The following is a 26171-nucleotide window of genomic DNA, read 5'->3' as shown; positions in this document are numbered from 1 at the left end:
ACTTCTCAAGTATGAGAATTGACTCTTTGCTGCCAGCTAGTGCCCTTTTTCTGCACTGCACTCCCTGGGAAGCCTGCTGTATTATTTTTGGGACTTGCATGACTCTTTCAGAATGTACTGACTATAACTGATTTCTGTGCTGCTGGGGAGGTACCATATACCAGTTGTTCTCACACAGTTAGCACCAGGACCCACTTTTTAGAATGAGAATCTGTCAGGACTGGAAGTGTCATCATTAAGCAGGACAATTTTTAACTGCAATCCTACCCACACTTACCCAGGAGTAAGTCCAATTTACTATCATTGTTAAAAGAATATACATAGTAGCATGTTAAAAGTACAGGTCTGTAACATTTCCCCAAATGCGGTCACATACCATGGTAGTATCAAGTCTAACATATTAAAAATAAAATATTGAAATGAATGGGGACCTACCTGAAATTGGCTTGTGACCCACCTAAGTAGGTCCTGACCCACAGTTTGAGAAACACTGTCCATATAAGATTCCCTGTCTCTCCATTGTGTTGTCTCATCCCAATCATTACATTACCGGTCATTTAACTCCTCTTCCCTTTGGGTGTGGGGGATGGAAGGTTTTTGGAGAGAGTTTGTGTCTCCTGTTATGATGATTATATTTTCCTCTCTTTTTTATTGAGCTTAATACTTAGTAATGGTTATCTGCACGCTTTGCCTATATAAGAAAAGAATGGTTATGAGGAATGTCTTTTGAAAAAATGGGAGGCAATAAGAGTTGGATCAGTGGGAGCCCTTTGCCACTCACTGCAAATTGCCATTCCCGAAGTACTTTTGGTCCTGTGACCGAAGCTATCAACTGCTACTAATGAGAAATCACCTTCCGGAGTGAGAAGCAGGGAACAAAATTCATCAAGATCATAGCAGAATGCGGAAGTGCTAAATATCTTCTTCCCATGCGCTACAGTCCCAATCTTGACCACCCACCTGTGGTTGCTACATTATTGAAGAGAAAAAAGGAGCAACCTATCACCCAGCAACCCATTTACTGTTGTATCTGGCTGGATGATAAGAAAAGTGCTGCTGGGCCCAAGCAAGACCCATCTAGTCCAGCATCTTTTTTCTCACAGTGGCCAACCAGATGCATCAGGAAAGCCCACAAACAGGACAGGAAGGCATACTTTTCTCCTGCAACTTGTACTCACTGCCTTAGAAGCTGGAGGCACAATATAGGTGTCAAGAAATAATCTCTGACCTAGATTCAGTCCATTTAGGCTGGCCATTTGAGTACTCATCCTCATCCCTCAACAACTGAGGAGTGGATCCCTGCCAGGCATGGAAATGTTATCTAATAAATACCAGCACACTTTCTTATTTGTCCTTCTTTATTCTCCTGCCAGGATCAATTACCCTTTACTTCTTGCAGGCTTCCATATGTTTAGCTTTATTGATTGGTTTCTGTATCAATTCAATGACTACTTGTCTTTTTTATATTGGTTGTTCTTTTAATTTTTCTTAATATATCTCTTAAATATCTCTTAATATTCTCTTAAGAGAAGCATCTCTCTGTGATGTTGTTATGACTATTTCATACACACTTGTGTATGAAAATACACTTGTATTTTCTTGTTATAAACAACACAAAAACTCAAAAAAAGCATACAGGGAGTGACCATGGTAAGTCCAAAACTGGCAAGTCAGCCTAACCCTGCTAAATCTCAATTCACTTCCTGATGAATGAATAAAAATGACAGCATTCTAAAGGTTTTGAATAAAATAAAATCAGATTCATAGAATTTTGGTCCCTAAGTATTTGTTCCTAGAACACCTTTGTGTTCTTTCGGGGCGGGGGGGGGGCATTCAATGTATTTAGCTGGACCCTTAGGGCGCAAGCGTGTGGTTGGTCTGTGGAACTCCTTGCCACAGGATGTGGTGACGGCATCTGGCCTAGATGCCTTTAAAAGGTGATTGGACAAGTTTCTGGAGGAAAAATCCATTACGGGTTACAAGCCATGATGTGTATGTGCAACCTCCTAATTTTAGAAATGGGCTATGTCAGAATGCCAGATGCAAGGGAGGGCACCAGGATGCAGGTCTCTTGTTATCTGGTGTGCTCCCTGGGGCATTTGGTGGGCCACTGTGAGATACAGGAAGCTGGACTAGATGGGCCTATGGCCTGATCCAGTAGGGCTGTTCTTATGTTCCTTATGTCAGTGCATTCTAGCACTAATAATAATAAAACTTTATTTTTATCCTGCCCTTCTCCCTAACGGGACCCAGGGCGGCTATAGCGGTGCCAAAGGGACGTGTCCTGCAGCTGGGTGTCACTCATGGAGGCCTCCTCAAAGTAAGGGAATGTTTGATCCTTTACCTCAGAGCTGCACTGCCCTTATGTCAGTGCTGGAAAGCACTGACGTAAGGGGTTAGGATTGCATCCTTAGTCATCCTGGTTCATCACTGTTCAAGATAGAAGTATGTAGGAGTATGCGATGTATACATGCTTGATATTCTTTTAAAGCCTTTAAACTGATCAAGGATTTTTCCATTATCTCTTCTGTACAGGGAACAATACAGAGATGTCTGGAGTGTAGCTGTTGGCATCCATGACATAAAAGCCCAAGAGCAGAACAGTCAGGTTAGTACAGGTTATTCTTCATTTATGAAAGAGACACGACTTACTGCCCAATCCTATCCCCCCACTATTAGTGCTGAAGGAGCCAAGCTGGTGAAGCACACACTGCATCCAATGATGGGGGGGGGGGGAACACATGATCTAGAGACCTGCCAGAGGTAAGTAAAAATATTTTTCACTTACCTCTAAGTAGGCACCCTGTTGGCCTGTGGGTCTCATTGATCCCACACCAGCTACGCAGTCCAAGAACAGAAAGGGGACAGGGTGAACCAAAAAAAGGGGGGGAATAGGAGCAGACATGCACATTTACTGCTGAGATCCTCCCCCTCTGGTCCATTCTCCACCCCTGCCCTGCCTCAGAATTCCCCCAAACCTCTCCCTCTCCATTCCTGCTGCCAACTTACCAGTACCTGTGGAGACTCCCAGAGCCACTGCCATGTGCATGCACTTCTTGCTGCATGGAGGAGTGGCCTATAAAGGATCTTGTACTGCTGGCATGCTATTTTGGTGAGGAAGAATGAAGGGCACTGTCCTTTGTAGTCCAAGTGGTCATGTTTGCCTCAAGGATAGGATGCTCCATCCATTGTGACATTGTGTCGCAGGCTGGGATAGGACAGCATGACAAAGTGGGGTTGTTACAGAATTTTCCTGAAGCTTTTGCAGTGGTAATGGGTGAAAATCCTTAAAGTTGGAAAACAATTACACAGCTGGGTTGTATCGTCCTGTTGCTGTGGCTCCAGACAACTACATAAACTTGAAATAAACATAAACTTAAACTTGGGAGGGCACCAGGATGAGGTCTCTTGTTATCTGGTTTGCTCCCTGGGGCATTTGGTGGGCCGCTGTGAGATACAGGAAGCTGGACTAGATGGGCCTATGGCCTGATCCAGTGGGGCTGTTCTTATGTTCTTATGAAATGCATTCAGCTCCTTCTGTAATGCACCACCGTGGTTTCCTGTTTCTAGAAAAGATTGGTGAAGCAGTATATGATACACCCAGCTTTTAATAGCACAACTATGGATTCAGACATTGCACTGGTGCAACTGAGCAAGCCTTTAGACTTCAATCAATATGTTCGTCCTGTGTGTTTGCCTGAGAGAGAAGACAAGATTGAGCCTTCACAAGTGTGTGTCATTACAGGATGGGGCATTCATAATGAAGGTACATCCATTTTCCATTCAGTATAAAAGATCTGTTTATCAATCAGCTTGGATGTGTCCTTGTTCTTCATCAGAGGGGGTGATAGAAATGGCAGCTTTCTCTCTATTCCTGAAAAGTTAGACGTTTCTGATTCAGAATTTTTCTGACTGTAAGATTATTTTTCCTGCTCAAGACAGAGAAGAGTCAAGAAAACTCCAGCAACTTGAAGTTCCCATTTTGGTTTCTGAAGAATGTCAGAAATATTACCAGAACCACTCTGGAGGTGTGAACAAACGGATGCTCTGTGCCGGATTCCCTGCTGAAGGGGACAAGGATTCATGTGCTGTAAGCCGTTGCAAATTGTATACATTATGTTCAGCTAGGAATGCTCAAGGTCTGAAACTCTCAAGTGGACACTGATGTAGAGCTATATTTCACTGGAGTTAAACAGATCTTATATGAGCCATTTTTGACATTTGCTGATAAAAGAACTTGGGCATTTATAAGAGAAACTTTTGGTTATGAAGGCCTGGTTGGGGTACAGTTTCTCTAGACTTACCACACAATAGCAACATGTGAATACTTCAGGAATAAGACAGGGATGTGCTGAGTCACTGAGCCCAAGTCCTGAGTCGAATCCTGAGTCAGCATCCCCACGTCATAGCGCACAGCCGTCGCAACTTTACCCATGAGAAATTTAGAGTCTTTCAAGTTGCGTCACAAGTCATTTTGTCAAATGAGTCAATTCCCCAAGCATGACCGTTCCAATGGCAAAAGAGCCTTCCTCCATGTCCTGGCTGGTCCCACCTTCTGGGCCCTCCCCCACCTCATGCAGCCAAAAAACAAAACACAACTCAAGCCCTCCTCCTACCCTCAACTTCCCTAGCCCCCACCTCCTGGAACCTACCCTCCTACAACATCTGCTGCCATGATGTCCTTCAGAATGCTTCTGAATCACTCATGAGATCTTTCGTGTGATGCAGAAGTGGCAAAAAAAAAAAAAAAAAAAAAAAAGCTGGAACACACACACACACCGGCACAGACGAGATAGGGACTCATGGTAGAAATCAAATCATTTTGAGACCAGACTCGGTTTTAGAGTCACTGGCCCTGAGTTGTGAGTCAAATTGGGCTCAGTGATGTCCATGACTTGAGTCAACTTGAGTAGCCAAAAACACATGTTTGGGCAACTTAAGTCCAACTCGGGAGTTATCCCGAGTTCCCATCCCTGGAACAGAAGTATGTATAGATGAAGATAGGAAACTGATGCATTCGTCATGGCCCTTGCAGTGTTTTGATATTTGGTTAAAGCCTGTGCAGCACAATATTTACAGCAAAACATAGTGTAGAAATGAGGGTCACATAGATGCCTTTTGAAAATATTCTTTACCAACATACAAAGAGGCGATATTAAGGAATGTTCTTTTTTGTTGTTTTTTTTTTAAGGGTGATTCAGGCGGGCCACTGGTTTGTCCTTCAGAAGATTCAGGCTACTACATCCTTAATGGAATCATCAGCTGGGGCTTTGGCTGTGGAAGAAAAGACTATCCAGGAGTTTATACAGATGTTGCATTTTTTGCTGATTGGATTGATCAGCACATATATGGAACCAGTAAGCACCTGTGTTTCCTTTTACCAACCTATCCTCAAGTTGAGAAGGGTGATCCTAATCTTAAGAGAGACTATTTCCAAGGATGGGTGCCCAGTATCCATAAGAAGTCTGTATTAAAATGTCACAGATCTACTCCTGTTTCTTGCATCTCATGGCCTTTGGGCTCCCGTTAATTTTTTTTTTTCTCGGTACATATATATTTGGCTCACAGTATGTAATGTGCATGCCAACTAAATATGACACTTCATACACCTGACAGGAGCTCTAGTTAGGCTTGTCAACAGATTAACTTCTGTTAATCCCTTTAACAGAAGTTGGATATGTGGAAATTAGCAGGTGAAATTTTTTTCAGGACGATAAACTTGATCACCTGTTAGTTGCTGCAGATCAAGCTGTTAAAGGGTTCGTAAGTTGACTGCCCTAGCTCTGTTGTCAAAAGTATGCCCACATAAATTAGTCTTTAAGGTGTCACAGGGACTTCCTTGTTTGCATCAACTGCTTCTCTGGAACAAGATGCATTATATTGATCACTCAGAAAATGAAAGGGTCATGTCTGCAAACTGTTTTATGGTTCACGTTGCACTTTATTTTGTCTGTATTTGTGCAAGGATTCTTTTACCTTAGAATTTACAAGATATATTTATTTACTTAATTTTTAGACTGCCTTTCTAAAATAACAGTGCTTTTTGTGTTGTTTTTTTTTAAACTTTGATATTTTAGAAAGGCAGTCTTAAAAAAAATTTTTTTTAAAGCCCAAACTGATGGAGAGAATAACAAAACCATTATTAAAATATCTATAAACACTAAAACCACATTACACCCAATCAACAATTGCAGAGTTGGGAAGGCCTTGCCAAATAAAAATATATTAGCTTCCTATAGTGTGGGAGCTACTCTGGGAAAGTAGCCTCACAACTGTGTGTCCACCACTTAATTGGACCTGTCTCTTGCATCAGGGGCTTTGTCAATGGCAGGCCAGAGAGCAAGGCCTCCAATGCAAATCGCAGGTGCCAGACATGCAAATATGGGAGAATGTGGTCCTTTGGTCAAAGGTTGCTGCTGTCAGCATCATGGATAATTTCTACATTCTTCTCCATGTGGTGGTCTGTGTGATTCAGTGTATTAGGTATTATGAAAACATAAGCTGAGAATCTTCTCAGTTCAACTTGTTCTATTTAATTAAGGGTTCTCACAACATGAGAAGCAGCACATGCTTCTTTCTCCCAGCCTGTACCTGCACCTTCTCTAATTCTCCTTCCTTATGGTTCTGCTCTCTTCTGCCAGTCATGAAATTCCTTCTACAGCTGTAGCTGTGTGCGGGAATACTGCAGAATGTTATGAGTAGCTCGCAAGAAGCTACTTGTGGTGGCAGTGAAGAAGGCTAATTCCATACTTGAGATTATTAGAAAAGGTATTGAGAAAAAGACGGCTAATATAATAACACTGTTGTACAAATTGATGGTAAGACCACACCTGGAGTATTGCGACCAGTTCTGGTCACCACATCTCAAAAAGGATATAGTGGAGATGGAAAAGATACAGAAGAGAGCAACTAAAATGATTACTGGGCTGGGGCACCTCCCTTATGAGGAAAGGCTACAACATTTGGGGTTCTTCAGTCTAGAAAAGAGGTGCCTGAGGGGAAACATGGTTGAGACATACACAATTATGCAGGGGATAGATTGAGTGGATAGAGAGACGCAGTGGCGTAGCTAGGTCATTTGACACCTGGGGCACATAAATTTTTGTCACCCTATACAACACAATCAATTAATTATTTAATAATAGTTATTAATTAATTATATTAATTAATTAATTCACATTTTTATACCAATCTTCCTCTAAGTAGCTCAGGGTGGTGTGCATGGTTCCTCCCCTTCTTTTGTCCTCACAACAACTCTGTGAGGTAGGTGAGATTGAGAGATAGTAATAGTCATGATATGAAATGAATAATAATAATAATGATCAGAAAATAAATGCAATGAATATTTCTCCACAAGCAATGGATGAAATTTTGCAACAAATGGTATATAACATGATGGTGTTATTCCTAAAAGCCATGATTTCCAGAATTTTGGTCACTAGGGTGTCACCCCCCCCTTCCCCGAAGTCATCTCATTGGCCTGTTTTGAGTTAAGGCAGTGATTCTCAAACTTTTAACACTGGAACCAACTTTTTAGAATAACAATCTGTCTGGGACCCACTGGAAGTGATGTCATGGCTGGAAGTGACATCATCAAGCAAAATAAAATAAATAATTTTAAATAAATGAAAGAAAAACAGATAATAAAATAAGCCAGCCCTGTTCCACCAAGTGAATTTTCTCTGTAGCCTGCCTGCAAGAACACCCCCCCCCCCAGCCACACACAAAAATATCAGTGAGATTTTCAGCCCTCCACAGTGTAAATTATTATATTTCAAGCATAGCACTATCAGGACCCACCTGGCTTTACAGGTCTTAAAACAAATAAAATGGACCTTACCAGCTGAAGCCTCTGTTTTATTCTTTGGGGTGGGGCTGCCTCCTGGAGCATTTGTTGAGCTCCACTTTCATCATTTCAGGACCGTGCAGCTAGCCTTACATTCTTCTTTGCCTGACTTGCCAAGGCACGTTTGCTTACATGCAAGTAAATGTGACCACATGGCTTACTTTCGCTTTCCATAGGGCTCAATACATTCATCTGCTTGGAGGGAGGGACTTCTTCTTGGGTGCTTTTTGGGGGGCTGCTTTCATTGGATAGGAACCATTCTGGTGTCCCTGGATTCCTCTCAGCCTGCCCATTCTGAGGAACTAAGGCAAATTCACCTACTCGCGAGTAAACACGTGATATGGCTCAGTTTCACTTTCCACAGGGCTCCATGCATTTTTTTGTTTCCAGTTTTTCAGCCGTAACTTTTGATGGAAAGGAGATATTTCGCTCTGGTTTTTTGCATTGCATTCCACTGGAAATTCCGCATCCAATGGTGTATAGCATGATGGGGGTTATACATAACCTCTGTGATGTTAGCGATGTTGGGTTATTTGTAGTGTAACCCCCCACCTAAGGCTGGTACCTGGGGCAGACCACCCCCCTGCCCCTCAATTGCTGTGCCACTGAAGAGACGCTCTTTTCCCTCTCACATAACACCAGACATAAGGGGACATCCACTAAAATTAAGTGTTGGGAGAGTTAAGACAGTCAAAAGAAAGTATTTCTTTACTCAGTATGTAATTAGTCTGTGAAACTTCTTGCCACAGGAAGTATTGATGGCATCTGGCCTAGATGCCTTTAAGAGAAGACTGCACAAATTTCTGGAGGAAAAGTCCATCATAGGTTACAAGCCACGATGTGTATGTGCAACCTCCTGATTTTAGAGGTGGACTATCTCAGAATGCCAGATGCAGGGGAGGGCACCAGGACGCAGGTTGCGCCTTGCTGTCTTGTGTGCTCCCTGAAGCATTTGGTGGGCCACTGTGAGATACAGGAAGCTGGACTAGATGGGTCTATGGCCTGATCCAGTGGGGCTCTTCTTATGTTGAGAAGCTTTAGCTGTTTTGCAGTTCATTGCAAGTAGTAATAACTGAGAAAGATGCTTAGTGAGGGTTGCTTCACGGCATTTAGTTAAAATGATTATGATGATGGCATAATTGTTGGCAATCTCTTATCTTTGCTGTTTTCTGGAATAGCTCACTGTATTGCTACTTTTTGCAGATTCCTCAAACAAGGCGTGAAGATTTTCAGTGAACTGAAGTGTTCAAGACACCAGCAAAGTTCCTTCAAGGCCTTGGTCCTCTCTTGACCTCTACTGGCAAAGCTGCATCTCAGATGTATGGATTGCAGTTTCATAAGTCAATATATTTTAAAGGCTCCAGCTTTTATATGACTACACAGTCCCTACAAGGCTCTGGACGTTAACCTCTTATACTTAGAAAACTAAGGCTGTCATCCTAGGCCAGTGGTTTTCAAACTCTCTTGGAGAGTTTGAGCCACTGTAAGTGCTTGCGGGGGCAGGGGGAGGCAGCGGGGGCAGGGGGAAGGCAGCAGCACGATCCCCAGGATCGCGCCACTCAGGGGGCTGCAGGGGCTTGGGTGCACTTACCCAAGCCTCCTGCAGCCTCCTGGGGCTGTGGGGAGCCCGGCATGACCTTTGGCAGGGTTCCCCACAGCAGTGAAAATGAAAGCGGAGCTTTAGCGGAGGCGGGGCACAATCGCTCCACTTTTACTTTCACTGCTGCGGGGAGCCCTGCCGAAGGCTCCCCACACCCCCGGGAGGCTGCAGGAGGCTTGGGTAAGTGCACCCAAGCCCCTGCAGCCCCCTGAGTGGTGCGATCCTGGGGATCACACTGCTGCCTCCTCCCTTCCTCCAGGCTGCCCCCGCCCCTTAGGGGGGCAGAGGCAAGACACCCCAGTTTGAAAAGCCCTGTCCTAGGCACACATACCAGGAAGAAGCCCCACTGATGACCCTGGGGCTTACTTCTGAGTAAACATGCATAGGATTGGGCAGCAAACGAGTTTACAAGAATGGGATTTTTGGAAGGAACATATTTTTATATTGTAAAATTGCATACTGTACATTATTTTTGAATGCATTAACATGCCTAATTCATCGATTAGTCATATCAGATGACTGTGAGGTCCATTTCAAGTATTGAAAGGAAGCACATGCTTGATGCTTTCCAATCCCTGCTTCTGGGTCTCATCCAAAAATGGGAGGGTTGCATAAATAGTCCCACATGGGGATATGTATGTCCTGTTCTCACAGTGGGCCATAATGATTTTGATGAGTGTGCTTTTATTTAAGTTTCTGTATGCTTTAGTGATTACTCAGGTAAAACTAGTGCATTGAATGATGATGATCAGTAGATTTATTTTTACACTGAATACATCTCAGCCCTACAATAAAGTTAAATTTTGTGCTGGAAATGAATGTATGAACTCTGCTTGGGCTATTCAGTACATTCTAAGGGGTAGTGGGGGGGAAGAGGTGAAGGAAGGGAGTGGGACGACGGGGGAAGAGATTTGTGTGTATATTGCTGCAAATAAATTCTGTAATATCAGTTTTCTCAATGAAAGCTGAGGGCGCAATCCCATCCAACTTTCCAGTTCTGATGTAGTTGTGCCAGTGGGACACGTGTTGCATACTGCAGGGAAATTTTTGTTCCCTTACCTCAGGACTGCATTGTGGCTGCATCGGCACTGGAAAGTTGGATAGGATTTGGCCCTCAATAAAAATGGTGACATTTGGAAACTTGTAATGATGGTTATATTTGCTATATATTTTTTAAAGTGTTTAAAACATGGTATTGCAGAAGGAAAGGTGTTCTAGATTCTCCCCGATGGGCACCCAAAGTGGCTTACAAAGAAATAAAATGTATATGTATGTTTATACATATGTATATGTATAAAAACAATTCATAAAACAAAATTATCAACAGCAATAAGCCCATAATAAAAGAACAAAACAGCAGAGCATAAAATATACTCATATAATCAACAGAGCCTGTAGTACTAAAATGACCTATTAAAATCAGAAGACTAGGAAACAGTTTTTAGGCCTGAATGGAAAGTTGGTTTGTAAACTAAAAGGGAGGAAATTCAATAAAGTTGATGCCACTACAGAGAATGTCCTATTCCTTGCCACTGCGCTTTCTACCTCCATAGATGGTGGCATATCTAAAATGGCCCTCTATGATAACTGGAATTTGCTTTCTTACTATTGCTGCATGCTGGGTCAATGTTTTAACTGATCTAGATCTTCCTGGTTTGTCACCAATGGAGCCCCATCAGTGTATAGGTGAAATTGGGATTTTTTTTTTTTTTTTTGCCCCAGTATGTCATCACCTTGCACTTTTTGACACTGAGCCACATTTCCCATGTAGTTGCCCATTCACCCAGTTTGAGGAGCTCCTTTTTGGAGCACTTCATAATCTGCTTTGGTTTTTACCAGCCTAAATAAGTTGATATCTGGCCACCTCGCTGTTTAGGTCTTTCTCAAGGTCATTTATGAACAAGTTTAAAAGCACAAGTCTCAAAACAAGTCCTTGGGGAACCCCAATTCTTACTCCCTTCCACTTTGAAAATTGCCCATTTACTCTTACTCTGTTTTGTGTTCTTCTAGAAGAGTGATTTTCAACCTTTTTCATCTCAGGGCACACCGACAAGGTGCTAAAATTGTCAAGGTACACCATCAGCTTTTTGATAATTGACAAGGCACACCATGCTGCTGGTGGGGGCTAACATACCCCAATGGCCTAATAATAAATGATCCTCCCCCAAATTCCTGCAGCACAACTGCAGGCTATTTGCAGCACATCACGGCACACTAATTGAAAATTGCTGTTCTAAAATGTAATTTAGCAAAGAATATAGTAAATACAATAATGTGGAATTACTGCAACCTTAAGTAGGAATCTCTGACCGAATTATTACCATTGTTTGAACTAACACTGGCCAGTAGTCAAGGTCTGAATGATCCCAAGGATGATAGTTAAATGATGTCAAAGAGGATCCAAGGTCATAGGACAGATTTCAAATGCAGGACTGTACCATGTGCATGGTAGAGAGGCCCTGTTATGGAAATGCAAGATTCACTAAAATACAATAAAAGGAGTTGAAGCAGACAGTCTTCTAATCTCTAACTTTATATCCATCAATTACAAAATGGCATTTTTCAAACTTTTGGCACAGACTGAAAATGTTAGGCTCTAAAATTTAATAAGCTCATAGTTTAAAAGAGACAGAAATGAGAAATCAGTTGGAAAGCTCAGTATGTCAACAGTACCTTAGACATGAGTGGTTCCAGTTTTTTAAAGAAAAATTATATAGAAAACTTTTTGCCTCCCAATGAGAAAGCGAAGGCTTGATTTTATCTGAAATGTGTTGCAATCGAAATGCAGCACATTTTAGTGTAGAGGAAAGAGCAAAACTACTCCAAGTAGTTCAAGTTCAAGTGCATTTCAAGTGAAGTTCAAGTGCATTTGTTCTTCTGCTTCATTCATTTCGAAAGCACCGACCTTATTGGCAGTTGAAATACCGAGGCTGGTAACTCCCCTCTGGAAATTATGATCTCCCAGTCAGAATCAATTTGCATTTATTCTGCAATCCTACACATGGGTGAGATGACCAGTGGCGTAGCTTTACCGAGCACCGTTGCAGGCCCCACTGTGCAGGGGCTGCTGCAGGTTCATGCTCTGGCCAGGTGCAGGTACAAAGAGGCCACTGAAGGGAAGGATGGGGGGGGGAACACAAAAGAACCACAACTTGGCTCCTGTTTGTCTGCCATGTGGGAAGCTTTGCCCTTAATGTCTGATTCAGCCATGCTGAGCAACAGGGGGGTGGGAGAATTCTGCACATGCTCAACAACACTCTTTTGGAGTATTGCTCTTTTTTCCTCTTGAGCAAACTGTCCAGTCTCTTGCCAGAGGTTAGATGCCACCTGGCCTCAGGCTGCAAAATGTTTCCTGTTGAGGGCATCTCATGTTTCCTTTTTCTATCCTTCCAGACGTGTTGGCTGATTTTCTTCTTTCTCCCATCCTGCCTTTCCCTGATTTGCTGAGGCGGCAGACAAAAGAATTGAAAACCTTTCAGTAAAGTTTTGGGGAAAATATGGAAAAAGGGGATGTGCTAGGATCGTGGAAAACAGGGATGTGGTAGGGTCCCAGTCTGCCCTATTCCATGGTTGGTTGGCAACCTTCAGGCAAGTACTAACCAGGCCTGACTCTGCTTAGCTTCCAAGATCAGGGATGTGCAGGGCATCCTGGGCAACTATCACAGTGATAGCATGTTACTGTATCATGTGGCTGCTGATAGTCCCGTCTCCAGGGGGCTCACAAGGGGCCACATTTTGTGGGGGGGATTCAAAAGGCCATCTGGACTGACACTGTAAAGAACATGAGGCCTGCTGGATCAGGCCAAAGGCCTATCTAGTCCAGCTTTCTGTATCTGACAGTGGCCCACCAGATGCTTCAGGGAGCACACAAGACAGCAAGAAAACAACCTGTGTCCTGGTGCCCTCCCCTGCATCTGGCATTCTGAGGTAGCCCACTTCTAAAAGCAGGAGGTTGCACATGACTTGTAATCTGTGATGGACTTTTCCTCCAGAAATTTGTCCAATCTTCTCTTAAAGGCATCTAGGCAAGATGCCATCACCACTTCCTGTGGCAAGGAGTTCCATAGACTAATTACATGCTAGGAAAGAAGAAAAAGGGGCTCATGGGCCCCACATGCTCCAGAGTCCTGCAGGCAGGAGCACCTCCCTGGCCACTGCCCAGTGGCACCACCCTTCGAATGGCCTCCCTCCTGACTCCTCCCCCCACAGGCAGGGACCAGGGAGCAAGGAGCCTCCTGCTGACCTAGGAACATAAGGACAGCTGGAAAGGGCTAGACAGGGGCTGGCTGGCTGGCTGTCTTTAGTCTGTGAAACTCCTTGCCACAAGATGTGGCAATGATGCCACTTGAACAAGCGTAGATGCCTTTCAAAGGGAGGGAGGCGTGCTGGACGGGAATGGCTGGGTAGGGGCTGGCTGACTGGCTGTCTTTAGACTGTGGAACTCCTTGCCACAGGATGTGGTGATGATGGCACCTGAAGGTGTAGATGTCTTTCAAAGGGGGTCGGAGAGACACTGGTTGCCGGAAAGGGGCTGTTAGTCTGTGGAACACGTAGCCACAGGATGTGGTGATGATGGCACCTGAAGCCCCAGATGCCTTGGCCAGACAGGGGCGCTGGAACGGAGTGGCTGGAGTACGGTGATCGGCCAGGAAGAACCCACAGCCCAAGCCTGGCTATGGGACCTGCCTGCCTGGAGAGAGGCGGGCACTGGCACTGCAGAGAAGAGAAGCTCCAAGGGGCGGCCCCAGCGAGGGCAGGTCTGGACGCGCCCCGGAGGTGTTCCCATCGCGCCAAGAGAGAGGAGAGGCGCCCTTTGGTCTGCTGCTGCGCGGAGGGAGGCAGCCGAAGCGTTCGGAGGAGGGTCGCGGTGGGACATGGAGTCCGGCGTGGTGAGCGAGTGCGCGGGGCGGAGCCCTGCCTCCTCTGGCTCGGGTGTCTCTGCCCTGTGCGGGGCGAGCCCCTCGGATGAGCGGCGGGGGCGCTCTGCTCTGCTGCCAGGGCGGAGCCAGTGTTGGGGGGGGGGCACGAGCACTCCCTTCCCTTCTCTCCCCTCCAGAGCCCATGGCAGCCCAGATCTACCTGCAGGGTAGGTCCTGGTTGATCTTATGGCCTCTGCGGGTGGGTAGATCTGGGCTCCCACCTGGATTTGCAACCCAGATCTACCTGCCGGGTACCCCTGGGTTCCCATTCCAACTCACCTCTGTCGGCCAGCAGTGCCCTGCCCAGTGGGTATTCATTCCTCTGGCTCCTGACTTTCCTTCCCCTGGTGCGACAGTTGGGGGGGCACGCACCTATCGCCCCCCCCTTTGGATCTGCCTATGGATTCTGCACAGAGCTGAAGCTCTCTTGCTGCAGAGGAGCGAGCGCCCTTTGGCCTCCTATCCTCACACAAACAGGAGTGGTAGAAAAGTCAATTCATGCTGTCCTTTCAGTGCCTACTTTATGGGTGCAGCCTGGCGAGCGTGGAGGGGGGAATCCAAGAGAGTTGTCACTAGGAAAACACAGCAAGAGTGGCTGTTGTGGCACCACATACCATTGGACATGTAGAATCAAAGCTCTTCAATGTTGGTGACTGGGCACACTTGGGTTGTTATTCCAGGTTAATTATCACATGAGTGGAAACAGGGGTGGAAGTTAATTATGAGCGGAAACAGCAGTTCTAGGCTAGGGTCTAGCTGCCAATCTCTGTACATAAATATTTAGTGCAGGCAATCCACTGGATTTATTCTTTCCTTACCACAATTATCCTTCAGAACTTCCAAAGGCAAATTCTTTCTCCTCCATGAAGGTCATCCTTGAGCCTTTATTGGAACCACCCTGTTTAATTAAGAAAATTACATTAGGTAATTAGAAAGTGAAGCACTTTCTCAACTGCACTGTGCTATAGAACAGTGTTTCTCAACCAGTGGTACTCATACCTCCCATGGTACTTGTGGTGTCCAGTGGTACTCAGGGGACCCCCCTCAGACCCCTTCCATCTGGCAGTGAGACCAGCAAGGCAATGCAACAAGCAGTGGTAGGAGGCTTGGCAGGCAGAGCTTCACTGTGCATTTTTTGCTTGCTTGCAAGAGCCCTCCTGTCCACCCTGAGCCTGTTACCAGTGTTTGTCACATTGTATCTACCTTCCCAATTAGGAAGTTACTGGTAATGACATGGTCACCAGTAACTTCCAGTGGTACTTCTAATGGGTGGATGATGCGAAGTGGTACAGAACAGGACAAACTTTTAGAAACCCTGCTGTGGTTTGATGTTCCCAAATTTTGCAGGAGAGAGGGATGGCTATAACATGCAGTGCTGGGCTAATTCTTTTCTCATGTGTGTGTGTGTGTGTGTGTGTGTGTGTCTGTTTCCCACCTCTCCAGGGTATCCCTGTGTTGATTGCTGGGGTGGTGATTGTAGCATCTGTCCTGTGGCTACTTCTTAAAGCAGCAGGATCTCCAAAGAAAGGTCCAGTGACTTTACAGGATCCAAGCATCAAGTATCCCTTGCGTTTGATAGAGAAGGAGGTGAGCTGCTGCTTTGAACATGGCTTTCCTTCAGTCCTGTGAAATGAGCTCTGATGGATGCTTCCTGTCCCACAGCTCTATCATTACACCCTGCATGACGCCCCTGCCACCAGATCATTGCATGACACTGAGTAAGAGTTGCTTTTGCATGATAAAAGTAAAAAGGGATTAAATCTCTGTTGACGAATGTAAATGACCAGTTTCCAGCAGGATTGTGCTTGTTTTGTTTTCGCATCCAAGTGCCAGTTCACTAGCAGGTGGCGGTTTATTTCAAGACGTACACAAGAGCACAACACAGAAGGAGATAGGTTGGAAAACTCTTTTGTGGTTCACTGACACATACACAAACCGACAACACAGGTAATAGTGTCCCAGTATGCCAGTGCTGTGGAGGTGATGGATCACTGTGTCAACCTCAAGGTGGGCCCCTTAGTGGATGGTGGAAAAGAAACCCTGAATCTATGTGTGCACTCCCCTTTCCTTCCATCCAAACCCTTATCAGCCCCTCCTCCCTTCTTACTTGCATTTGGGCTTTGTTCTGTTTGGGGTGCTCGTAGGAGTGGCCATTGGGCAGATTGAGGGACATTTGCCAGAGTTATTATCTAAACTGGTATCCACTGGCTGGAATTGAATGTCTTGTCTACCTTTATTGTTCTTTCTTTTTATCTCTTTTGCGCCACTGAAATTCTGTTGGCCTTGCCTTGCCTTCACTGCCTCTCCTCTATACCTGATAAGCAAACTAGCAGATAAGAGCTTTTTGAATTAGCATATAAAGTCCCAAAATGGCAGAAAGGTGGCTAAATATGAAAGGCCCTGTTTGGGTTCTGACACATGTACCCCAGTGCTTTTAAACTCTTGTGCACATAAGGTACCCCCCAAGCTTTCCAGTCCATAGCTGCTGTTGCTTCAGCAAGCCAGCACTCAGAATCCCTGCACCCCTCTGTAGGTATGTATCTGGTTGCTGTGGCCTAAGGATTGGTGCATTCTACCAACACTGGCAGTAGAAGACAATTAGAATGGGCTACCTTGGACTCCTCCCTGAAAGCATCCAGGGAAAGCAGGAGGAGGAGCTGCTGGAGCCAGAAGGGTCCATATGTGTTCTGCTTTTCTGTAGCTTCCATGGTTAGAGCAGCAGTCTGGGTCAGTGGCATTGCTAGGGGGTTGCGGGTGTCACCCCCCCCCCCGGGTGACACCACTACTAGCCAAAAATTTAAAATCTTGGTATTTTTGAATAATACCTTCATGTTATATATCGGTCAATGTGTAATTTCTTGCAAAATGCAATGAAACAAACTGTGTTAAAATACCTCTATCCTATCAAAAGTGGGGCAGTGGTGTATCACCATGCCCAATGCCCAGGACATTTCCTTGCCCACTGCATGGGAGGAGGTCCATCATGGAGGTGACATGCTTGCCTCCTGGACTGGGTGATATAAACCCCAGTAACATGACTGGTCTGGGTGGCTGCAGCACTGAACCTCTCCTCGGCAGGGCAATGCCTTTGCTTGCTGCTGCAGGTTCTTGGCTGTTGTGTTCTCAGCCCCCCTCCCCACGACAACTCTGTAAGCTACTGGTGTACCCATTTCCTCCCTGTAGTGTGTGAGGTGTTCATATAGCATTTGCTCCCCTCCTTGCCTCATGTACACCATGAGATTGGGAGCTCAGGCTGGTCATCCTGATTAGATCCAGCTCTTCACTTTTATGAGGTGACTCATTCCCTTGAATACTTTTTTTTGGCATAACCTTGTTTTCCAGAACCAACCCAAGACCTCCCAGTGCCCTAGGGCAGCAAGCCAAATTCTGCTTCCCCTTACCTAGTTATATTCCAACCTCTACTTCTCCTACACCCTGGACTGCAAAAGCAGGCAGAGTGGAAGGTGAATTGCGGTGGACACGAGAGTGGTAATCGAGGAGGTGCTCTGTCGTTTTCTTCCTTTTCCAGACCAGGGAGTGGGAGAAACAAGAGCAGTGGGGGCTAGTGGGTGGATGGAGGTGGGTGCTGCTTCTGCCTAAGGTGACCATCTCAGCTGGCCTTGCAGATGAGCCTGCACTGCTGTCCTCTGTTTGCTTTTTGATAGGAGATCAGTCATGATACCAAGAAATTTCGGTTTGGGCTTCCATCATCAGAACACATACTGGGCTTGCCAGTAGGTAAGTGTGGGTGCATGCTGGCTTGTCATTGTCCTGATGGATATTGTGTGCCAGGAGTGAGATTGGGAAATGTTACCTTATTGACCCTCCTGGAACTATTTTAGATGTGGTTGCACTTTGCCGCTGGATTTGGCCCAACTCCTGAAAGCTGGTGTCAAAAGAGCCTTTTATCAGATCTTGGTGCACTACTTTGTACCCTTTTATGAGGAAAGAATTGCGGCAGCAAGATCTTCATACCACTGCAACTTCCAGATCACTGCAATGAGTTTTACATGGTGCTGCCTTGTTTTGAAATACTGTATTGGGTGATTCAGACTGCAGTAATGTAGTTAATCAGATCTACCATGATCTACACATTACACCCATACTTAAAGAACTCATATAGGACTTTGTGTCAGCCACAATACTGCCACCACCAGCCCCCACTAAACTACAGCAAGACATACATTCATGGTTAAAAATAACTCTTAAAATGAGTTTTAAGAGTTATGTTTAACCATGAATGTACGTCATGCTATAGTTTAGCAGGGGGGGTGATGTTGTGGCTGACACAGAGTCCTATAATCAGTTGGGCCTTTCAAGCAGCAGGGGACAACAAAGAACCTCTTTTAAATAGCCTACCTGCTCCTTTAGTTAGTCCCACTGTTAGAAAGTAGTAACAACTTGGGACTGACCAAAACGTAATGTGAGAATCTTAAGTCTTTAATTTTTCTTCATAACTATGAAGATCTTTTTTCTTTTTAAGTGATTCATGAAAGTGGGAATTTTGAAGAATCTAGCTAGAGTCTGTACAAACATCTGTCTTTAGTTTCACATTGTCTGCTTCATTTGTGAATTTCATGCTAAACTTTGAATTCTGTAATTGCAAGAGAACTTTATTTCCTTAGGTCAGCACGTATATCTCTCTGCCCAAGTTGGCGGTAACCTCGTGATCAGGGCCTATACGCCAGTTTCTAGTGATGAAGTGAAAGGCTATGTTGATCTAGTTATAAAGGTACGTCCATGTTGCTTTAATGCAGGTTGGTAGCTTACAGTGAGCGCAATCCTGTGCTTGTCTACTCAGAAGTAAGTCCCATTGTGTTCAGTGGGCTTTACTCCCAGGAAAGTGTGCATATTGGAAAGTGTGGATTTCTATATTGGAAATATTTAACTATCCGCCTTCACAGCACTATTGCAAGGATCGGAAAGTATTGTTTCAGAATGGAAAGATAAAAATAGGCTTGACATTTATTTATTTCACTGGCCTTTCTCCTGAAGATTTTATAGGAGCCTGGCACACAGAAATGTAGCTCATCAGACTTTTTTTGGTATGAACATAAGGGTTAGAAAATCCATCTGCTAAATGTGTGTGTTTCCCAGGCTGCTGTTAAAGGTTCAAAAGCTGGATCAGTGTAGAAAAATGGTAGCTACTCAAGAAACAATTTCACTTGTTTAACAGAGCAGGCACTGACTTGTATAGGAGGAAGCTTCTGTAAATACTATGTAATGGGAAAGAGTTATCTCTTGCTGTTAGCTGGAGGGCAGGTAGGAGAAAATGCCACCTCCTTGTGCGAATCTGATGTAAAAGCATATCTGAAAATACAGCAAAGGGTAAACTTTAGAACCTGGAGCCCTAAATATGTTCTGCTAAACTGCAGCAGCTGAAGGAGGTACCATGGTTTTCTCTTACCTAACCACAGTGCTTTTTGTGGCTTTTTATTACAGAACACAAACTGTGGGAAGCAAGGGATTTTCTGGTTTCTGTTTCACATGCAGTAGATGATTGTGGGGTTCATTTTCCTGCCCATAGCTTGGAGGCAAAATGGCTAAAATGCTTTTGACTATTGTGGGGTTTCTTCCAGGTTTATTACAAAAATGTTCACCCCAAGTTTCCAGAAGGCGGAAAGATGTCTCAGCATTTGGACAGCATGAAGATTGGAGACACCATTGACTTCAGAGGACCCAATGGGCTTCTGGTATACAAGGGGTCAGGTACTATCATGTTGAAGAATCCACTTTAAAAAACGAGAGAGTGGGGGCAAGGCTTGCATTTTGGATGAGTAAACGGTCATTTGTTATTGACCAAAGGCCTTGGAGGAGGCAATCATGTGGTGTAGGCCCTGGTTGACTCTACTCTAGTGTAATGCGGGAGTATTATTTCACATTTTGAAAATTTTGTGAGGAGAGGAAGCAAGCAAGAATTTGTGGAGATGTGCAGTTGTGATGGTGCTCTTGAAAGGTAGTGATAGACAAAGATGGCAGAAGAGAATGTTTTTCCCCCTCATCCTTCTAAATTTCTTGTTGAAGGATCTCTAGAACGGGGCTCTCCAAACCCCAGCCTGTGGAGTTTGGTCTGTGGGGTTTGAAGAAAGCCCTCCCCCTGTGAGCAGAGCTTACCGTTCCACTGTGGCGCTGCGTGTTTTTCAAACACAAGTCACAGGGACACTCTGGGCAGTGACATCTGCCTGGACATTTTGTGACAGTCTTCTGGGATGATGGGTAACAGACATGTCTGCCCAGAGTGTCCCTGTGACCTGTTCTGTTTGAAAAAACAGGCAGCACCACAGTGGAACGGTAAGCTCCACTTGGGATGGAGAGAGCTTTTTTGAAACTCTAGAAGATGCTTCCAGTCTGCCTCTTCATGTGGTAGAATTCAGCATCTCTGCTGGACTGGAGAGAATCCAGGAACTTCTGTCTACTGATTTGGGGTGGATCTTGTGTGTTGCTGAGTCATTCTCAGTATCCTGGGCACCACTAGCATATTCTTACGAGGCTCATTGCCAACTCTAAAGAATAGTTTCCTGTGCAGTGAAATTCTATGCAGGTTTAATCCATGTTCACCATGCTTGGCGAGGCTTAATCCCTTCTAAATGGGCATAGAATTGCAGCCTTAATTGCACAGTTACTACTGCATTTTAGTGGTTGTGGATAGACAGCGACACAGAAAATGGTTTATCAATCTGTTCAGGGGTAGCCAGTCTGGTATCTGAACTGCTTCAAGAAAAATGCATACAAACAGTACAAACGTACTGTGTGATTAGTACTGGATTACAAACTAGTATCATATTACCTCCCTGTTGCCGTCATCAGCTATGATGAACAATTTGTTGAGCAATGTTATCCTATCTCTGTTTATTTGGAAGCGAGTCCTCCTTATGTGTTGTGATGCTTATTTCCAGGTGCTTACATAGGATTTCAGCATTGCCTGCTACCGTGATTAAATGCTATTGCAGCAATCATAGATTCAACTGTTGTTTCCCACAGGTAAATTTTCTATCAAACCAGATAAGAAGTCCGAAGGACGCATAAAGGTTGTGAAACACCTTGGAATGATAGCTGGGGGAACAGGTAGGCTAGATTTCTTGTGTTGCCTATGTGCATTGTTTACAGAACAGATGGGCTTGGTGATACAAACTGAAACACCATAAATGATTTTGTGACCATAGCATTTGAAGTGGGGCTGTGTCTCAGAGAGAGAGAGAGAGAGAGAGAGAGAGAGAGAGAGAGAGAGAGCGCACATGGAGTCTGTGGGATTCCCATCATATTAATCATCAGCAGCATATTGGCCTGGAGGAAAACCTGATTCCTTCTAGAGCGGCTGCCAGTCAGGGTAGGCAGCAGTGGACTAGGTGGGTCAGTGGTTTCACCCCATATAAAGCACTGCACCTTTTTATATCTAAAGCTTTTTCACTTTTTGACACATGATGATAAATCTGTTACTTGTCTAGCAGCATTTGCATTAATACGTATATTGGGTATTTTACCCTGGGCTGGATTCAAATAGAAGTTGATTTCCCTTTGGATGTATGTGGAACAGGTTGAACTCCTGATGTGCTTATACAACCTCCAGATGACTAGCAGATGACTTCCGAGTGTTGCCAGGTCACTGTCCACAGAACACAACTCTGGCTTTTATAGTCCTGTGGTGATTGTGGAGACTGCCGCTATGGCCTCTCCCTTTTCTGCCCCTTCCTTCTGGTCTGCTGGTGCAAAGCCTCATTTTGTTTCATAGCAGGGGAGCATAGAAGCAGAAGGGGGGCAGAAGAAGCCATTTCTGTGTCGTGCTTTGCAGCTCTGGAGCAGTTAATAAGAGAGGAATGTGCTTTGAGTTGTGACTTGGCCATCTCTTGTTAGCTCCTCTTGTAGGGCAGCATATTAGAGAAGTGGTTGTAGGCCTTGATGACCTACACTGACTTTGAAATAGCCTGCCTAAGGGCCCAAACCTATGGTAGCCTGGCACTGAGCTCCAGCGCTAATGCACGGTGTCATAAATGTGCCGTTGAACACATTTATGGCACTCTCTGAGTAGAGAGTGCTGATGCCGGGCAGCGCCAGTCAGCACAGGGCCCAGCGCAGGTAGGAGAATTATGTGCCACCACCAGGGGTAAGTTAAACTACTGGGTGGCAGTGTGGCTTCTGGGGGCAGGGGAAAGGTGAATTGGGCCTGGGAGGGGGGACGGAGATGGCATCAGGCTTTGCCACCATATCCTGTGCTCCCTCCTGGCCCAGGCAGCCTGACACAGGCCTCCTTGGGTCTGCGCCTGCTCAAAAGTGGGCACAGATCCGAGGAGACATATTGGCATCGTGGCTTCATTACCGGGGGAAAGGAACAAACGTTCCCTTACCCTGAGGATTCTCCTGGCACTGGCCTGTAGGATCCAGCAGTAATCACTTTGGCGCCACTGGAGCCCTGGGTGCCACAGAGCTTAAGACTGGGCTGTAGGATGTTGAGGACCAGCAATTTTCCTTGAGTTTTAGGCATATCTGATAACATGCAGTGGATGGCACATAGCTGTCCGAGAATTTGCCTTGGGAAGTTAGTTAGCTGCATATGCAAAAATGCAAGATAATCAAGAGTTATTGGTCTGCAACATTTTGTGAAACATCCTGTCTAGTCCAGCTTGGAATCTGGGGTAATTGAATGAGAAATCCCATCAGTGTCAAATAGGCTTAAGGCATTCCATTGCTGGCGATAGAGAGGCATTCTTAACTGCAATCTTGGGCTTTGGCAGGGATCACTCCAATGCTTCAGCTGATCCGCCACATCACAAAGGACCCCAAGGACAACACAAAGTGTTACCTTCTCTTTGCTAACCAGGTGGGTTGACTTTTTTTTTTTGGTGTAGGCTTCATTTTTTTCTTTCTCCTCCTTATGTTGCACTTTGTCAGTGGGACTGCAATGGGTTTTGGACTAGCAGGGCAAGCGTTGTTTGGAGAAAGACAAAGAAACACCTCTCTAGTTCAACGTAGCCGTCCTTTCACCTTCAGACATTTAAGCAGGTGATATTATTAAATAAATAGCAGTCCTGTTGGTGTTGGTGAGCTGTGTCAGTTTTCACAACTGTGTCCTTGGTTTGTTTAGAATGAAGATCAAAAGTGGGGGTGGGGGCAGAGAAAGTTGATATGTGTAGGAGATGCAAATGCTTCAGCTGTATTAATCAGTGTATCAATCTTGGGATGGATCCACCCATCAGGATCAAGGATTAGATCAAGCATATAATGTCCTCCTTCAACAGTGCCTATGTGGAGGTGGAGAGGAAATGTAAGATGGTTATATGCAATATATTGCAAGGCTTCTGGACAACACTTCTACCCCAGTTATTCCTCTCTGTTCTGTATGTGATCCAGACGGGTTCCCTCTTTCTTATGGAATAGAGTCATTAATTGTTGATGGGAAAGACCTCCACAACTAAGAAATGCAGATAGACATTTTACTATACACGCAATAAAATGTGCACTAAAATCTTCCAAAACTCGTGACAGAAAGAATGGAGGGTATCAATGAAGCTAGCAAGCCATATTGCATAAAGTCATCCCCCCCATAGGAACATGCTTTGTATTCATTCTGTGTACTGAGATATTACGGATCTTTGACTTGCCTTTGTGTTGGCAGACAGAGAAAGATATATTACTGAGACAAGAGCTTGAAGAAGTAGCTGCAAAGAATCCGGACCAATTTAAATTGTGGTATACTGTGGACAGACCACCTCAAGGTAAGTTATTCAGGCTTACAAAGGCAAAAGAAGCCCTTGTTCTAGACCCACTTCTAGGTTTCTTCCTGCTCCATTGTTGCCCCAGATTGCATTGGTATAGACGCGATACCTCATTCAGCCACTAGATGGGGTGAATAATGGAATCTAAGGCATTGGTTCTCACACATTTAGAACTGGGACTCATTTTTTAGAATGAAAATCTGTTGGGACCCACCAGAAGTGATGTCATGACCAGAAGTGACAACATCATGCAGGAAAATTTTTAACAATCCTAGACTGCAATCCTACCCACACTTACCCAGGTATAAGTCCCATTGACTATCATTGTTAAAAGCATATACATAGTAGCCTATTAAAAGTACAGATCTGTAACATGTCCCCAAATGCAGTCACATACCATGCTAGCGTCAATAATATAGTAAAAATATTGAAATGAATGGGGCCCCACCTGAAATGGGCTCGCGACCGACCTAGTGGGTCCCGACCCACAGTTTGAGAAACACTGATCTAATGGACTGAAAATGATTGAATGTGGTATAGTGTCTATACCAGGGGTTTCCAAACCCCAGCCCAGGGGCCAGATGCAGCCTGTGGAGAGCCTGTATCTGGGCCGCAGCCAGCCTCTGATACCCTGAGAGCCTCTGGCCCATTTGACCAAACACAACCAGAGTTCTTTTTGTGCGGTGGGGAATGAGTGTCCATGTACGTGTGTGCTTTATTTCTTAGGCTGTGTTGGTGCTTGGACATTTGAGCCCATTCATTCATTCATTCATTCATTCATTCATTCATTCATTCAAGTTCCAATGTTTTTATTTTAATTTCTTTTCTGGCCCTCGACACTGTGCCAGATATTTGATGCAGCCCTTTGGCTGAAAAGTTTAGAGACTCCTGGTCTTTACCAATGCATTCTTGGGCAACAAGGAAGGAGCTAAAAACCCAGAACTGGGTCTTTAAAGCTGTCTTTTACCCTGATTACCTGTGGTTTAACAGCCTGAAAGTAGGAAATTGGATTTTGGTGCCTTTTTCCTTGTTACAAGGCATTTAAAAGTGGACCCCAGTATCAGTGGTAAGACAAATCAGTGGATACAGAAGTCCCACCTGAACTAGCAATGCAAAAGAAACTGAGACTGTACAGCAAGAGGAGTGGGGAGAAACAGTACAAATACTCTATGTTGGTATAGCACTTTCCGAATGTGCGAAGTGTTTCATGGAGCCCCACAAGGGCACCTGGCATTCTTTCCATATCTAAGGCGCGAGGCAGTTGCTTGTCTCTGTCTGCCTCATGAAAAGTCCTGGCATAGGCAAGATTTGAACAGTGACAGTTCTGATTGTCGCTCAGTCTCGTAGATGTTACAGCGCAGCACCTCTCAAGATGTCTCAAGTTGACCAGCACTTCCTTCTGAGACAATAAGGAAAGGAAGAGCTGCCACTGTGAGCTGCCACTGTTCACTGGCTACTGAACTCTTCTTTATTTTAGAGTTGGGGCCTTCAAGTGCTTGTATGAGCTATTGCAATTTTAGAAATTAATTTGCAACCTTCACTAGGGGCTCCCACAGTGTTCTAATTCCATTCATGAGTGTGATGAGGGATCATAGTGATGTTATAAAAGCCATCTTCCCAGTCTGAAGATCTGAGGCCTAAACAATAAAGCTCATCCATTCATTATCACCTCCATCAACACAAACAGCAACTGCATACATGAATTGTACCCTTCATTCCAGTGGAGACTCACTTGTAAAGGTGGAGACTTCCTATGTGACATATTGTTATATCCTGTTAGAACGCTATCAGATGTTTTCTGAAGGTGATGCGCTAGTGTCTGGTTACTGATTTAAGTGCATGGCAGCTTTCTAACTTCCATTCATTTTTATTTCAGGCTGGAAGTATAGTTCTGGCTTCGTTACAGCAGACATGATAAAAGAACATCTGCCTCCTCCTAGCAATAACAGTTTGATTCTGATGTGTGGGCCTCCCCCTATGATTCAGTTCGCCTGTCAGCCTAATCTTGAAAAACTTGGCTATGCTAAAGGGAGTACTTTTGCTTACTGAGCCTGAAGTGGTACCGTTTCTCTTAGTAAATGCCAAAGATATGTAGA

At 44.7% G+C, this 26171-nt stretch overlaps 2 protein-coding genes across 2 annotated transcripts in view; both read left to right on the top strand.

The window, feature by feature from the left end:
- The window catches only part of OVCH2 (ovochymase 2), a 28570-nt gene extending 17106 nt beyond the window's left edge, over positions 1–11464 (top strand). Inside the window, exons 17-21 of the mRNA XM_066619187.1 lie at positions 2536–2608; positions 3571–3766; positions 3939–4090; positions 5192–5357; positions 11457–11464. Of these exons, the coding sequence (XP_066475284.1) occupies positions 2536–2608; positions 3571–3766; positions 3939–4090; positions 5192–5357; positions 11457–11464 (595 nt within the window). The remainder of the gene's footprint in view (positions 1–2535; positions 2609–3570; positions 3767–3938; positions 4091–5191; positions 5358–11456) is intronic.
- Positions 11465–14240: 2776 nt separating this feature from the next.
- Positions 14241–26159, top strand: CYB5R2 (cytochrome b5 reductase 2). Its single transcript, XM_066638689.1, has 9 exons — positions 14241–14335; positions 15809–15952; positions 18031–18103; positions 18991–19097; positions 19945–20074; positions 21347–21430; positions 23095–23180; positions 23976–24075; positions 25952–26159. The coding sequence occupies exons 1-9, from the start codon at positions 14321–14323 to the stop codon at positions 26122–26124; spliced, it is 912 nt and encodes a 303-aa protein (XP_066494786.1). The 5' UTR covers positions 14241–14320; the 3' UTR covers positions 26125–26159.
- Positions 26160–26171: the final 12 nt, after the last annotated feature.

This window comes from Tiliqua scincoides, chromosome 1 (assembly GCF_035046505.1).
Source record: "Tiliqua scincoides isolate rTilSci1 chromosome 1, rTilSci1.hap2, whole genome shotgun sequence".
Classification (NCBI taxonomy): Eukaryota; Metazoa; Chordata; class Lepidosauria; order Squamata; family Scincidae; genus Tiliqua; species Tiliqua scincoides.
This window is presented reverse-complemented; position numbering and strand designations above follow the sequence as displayed.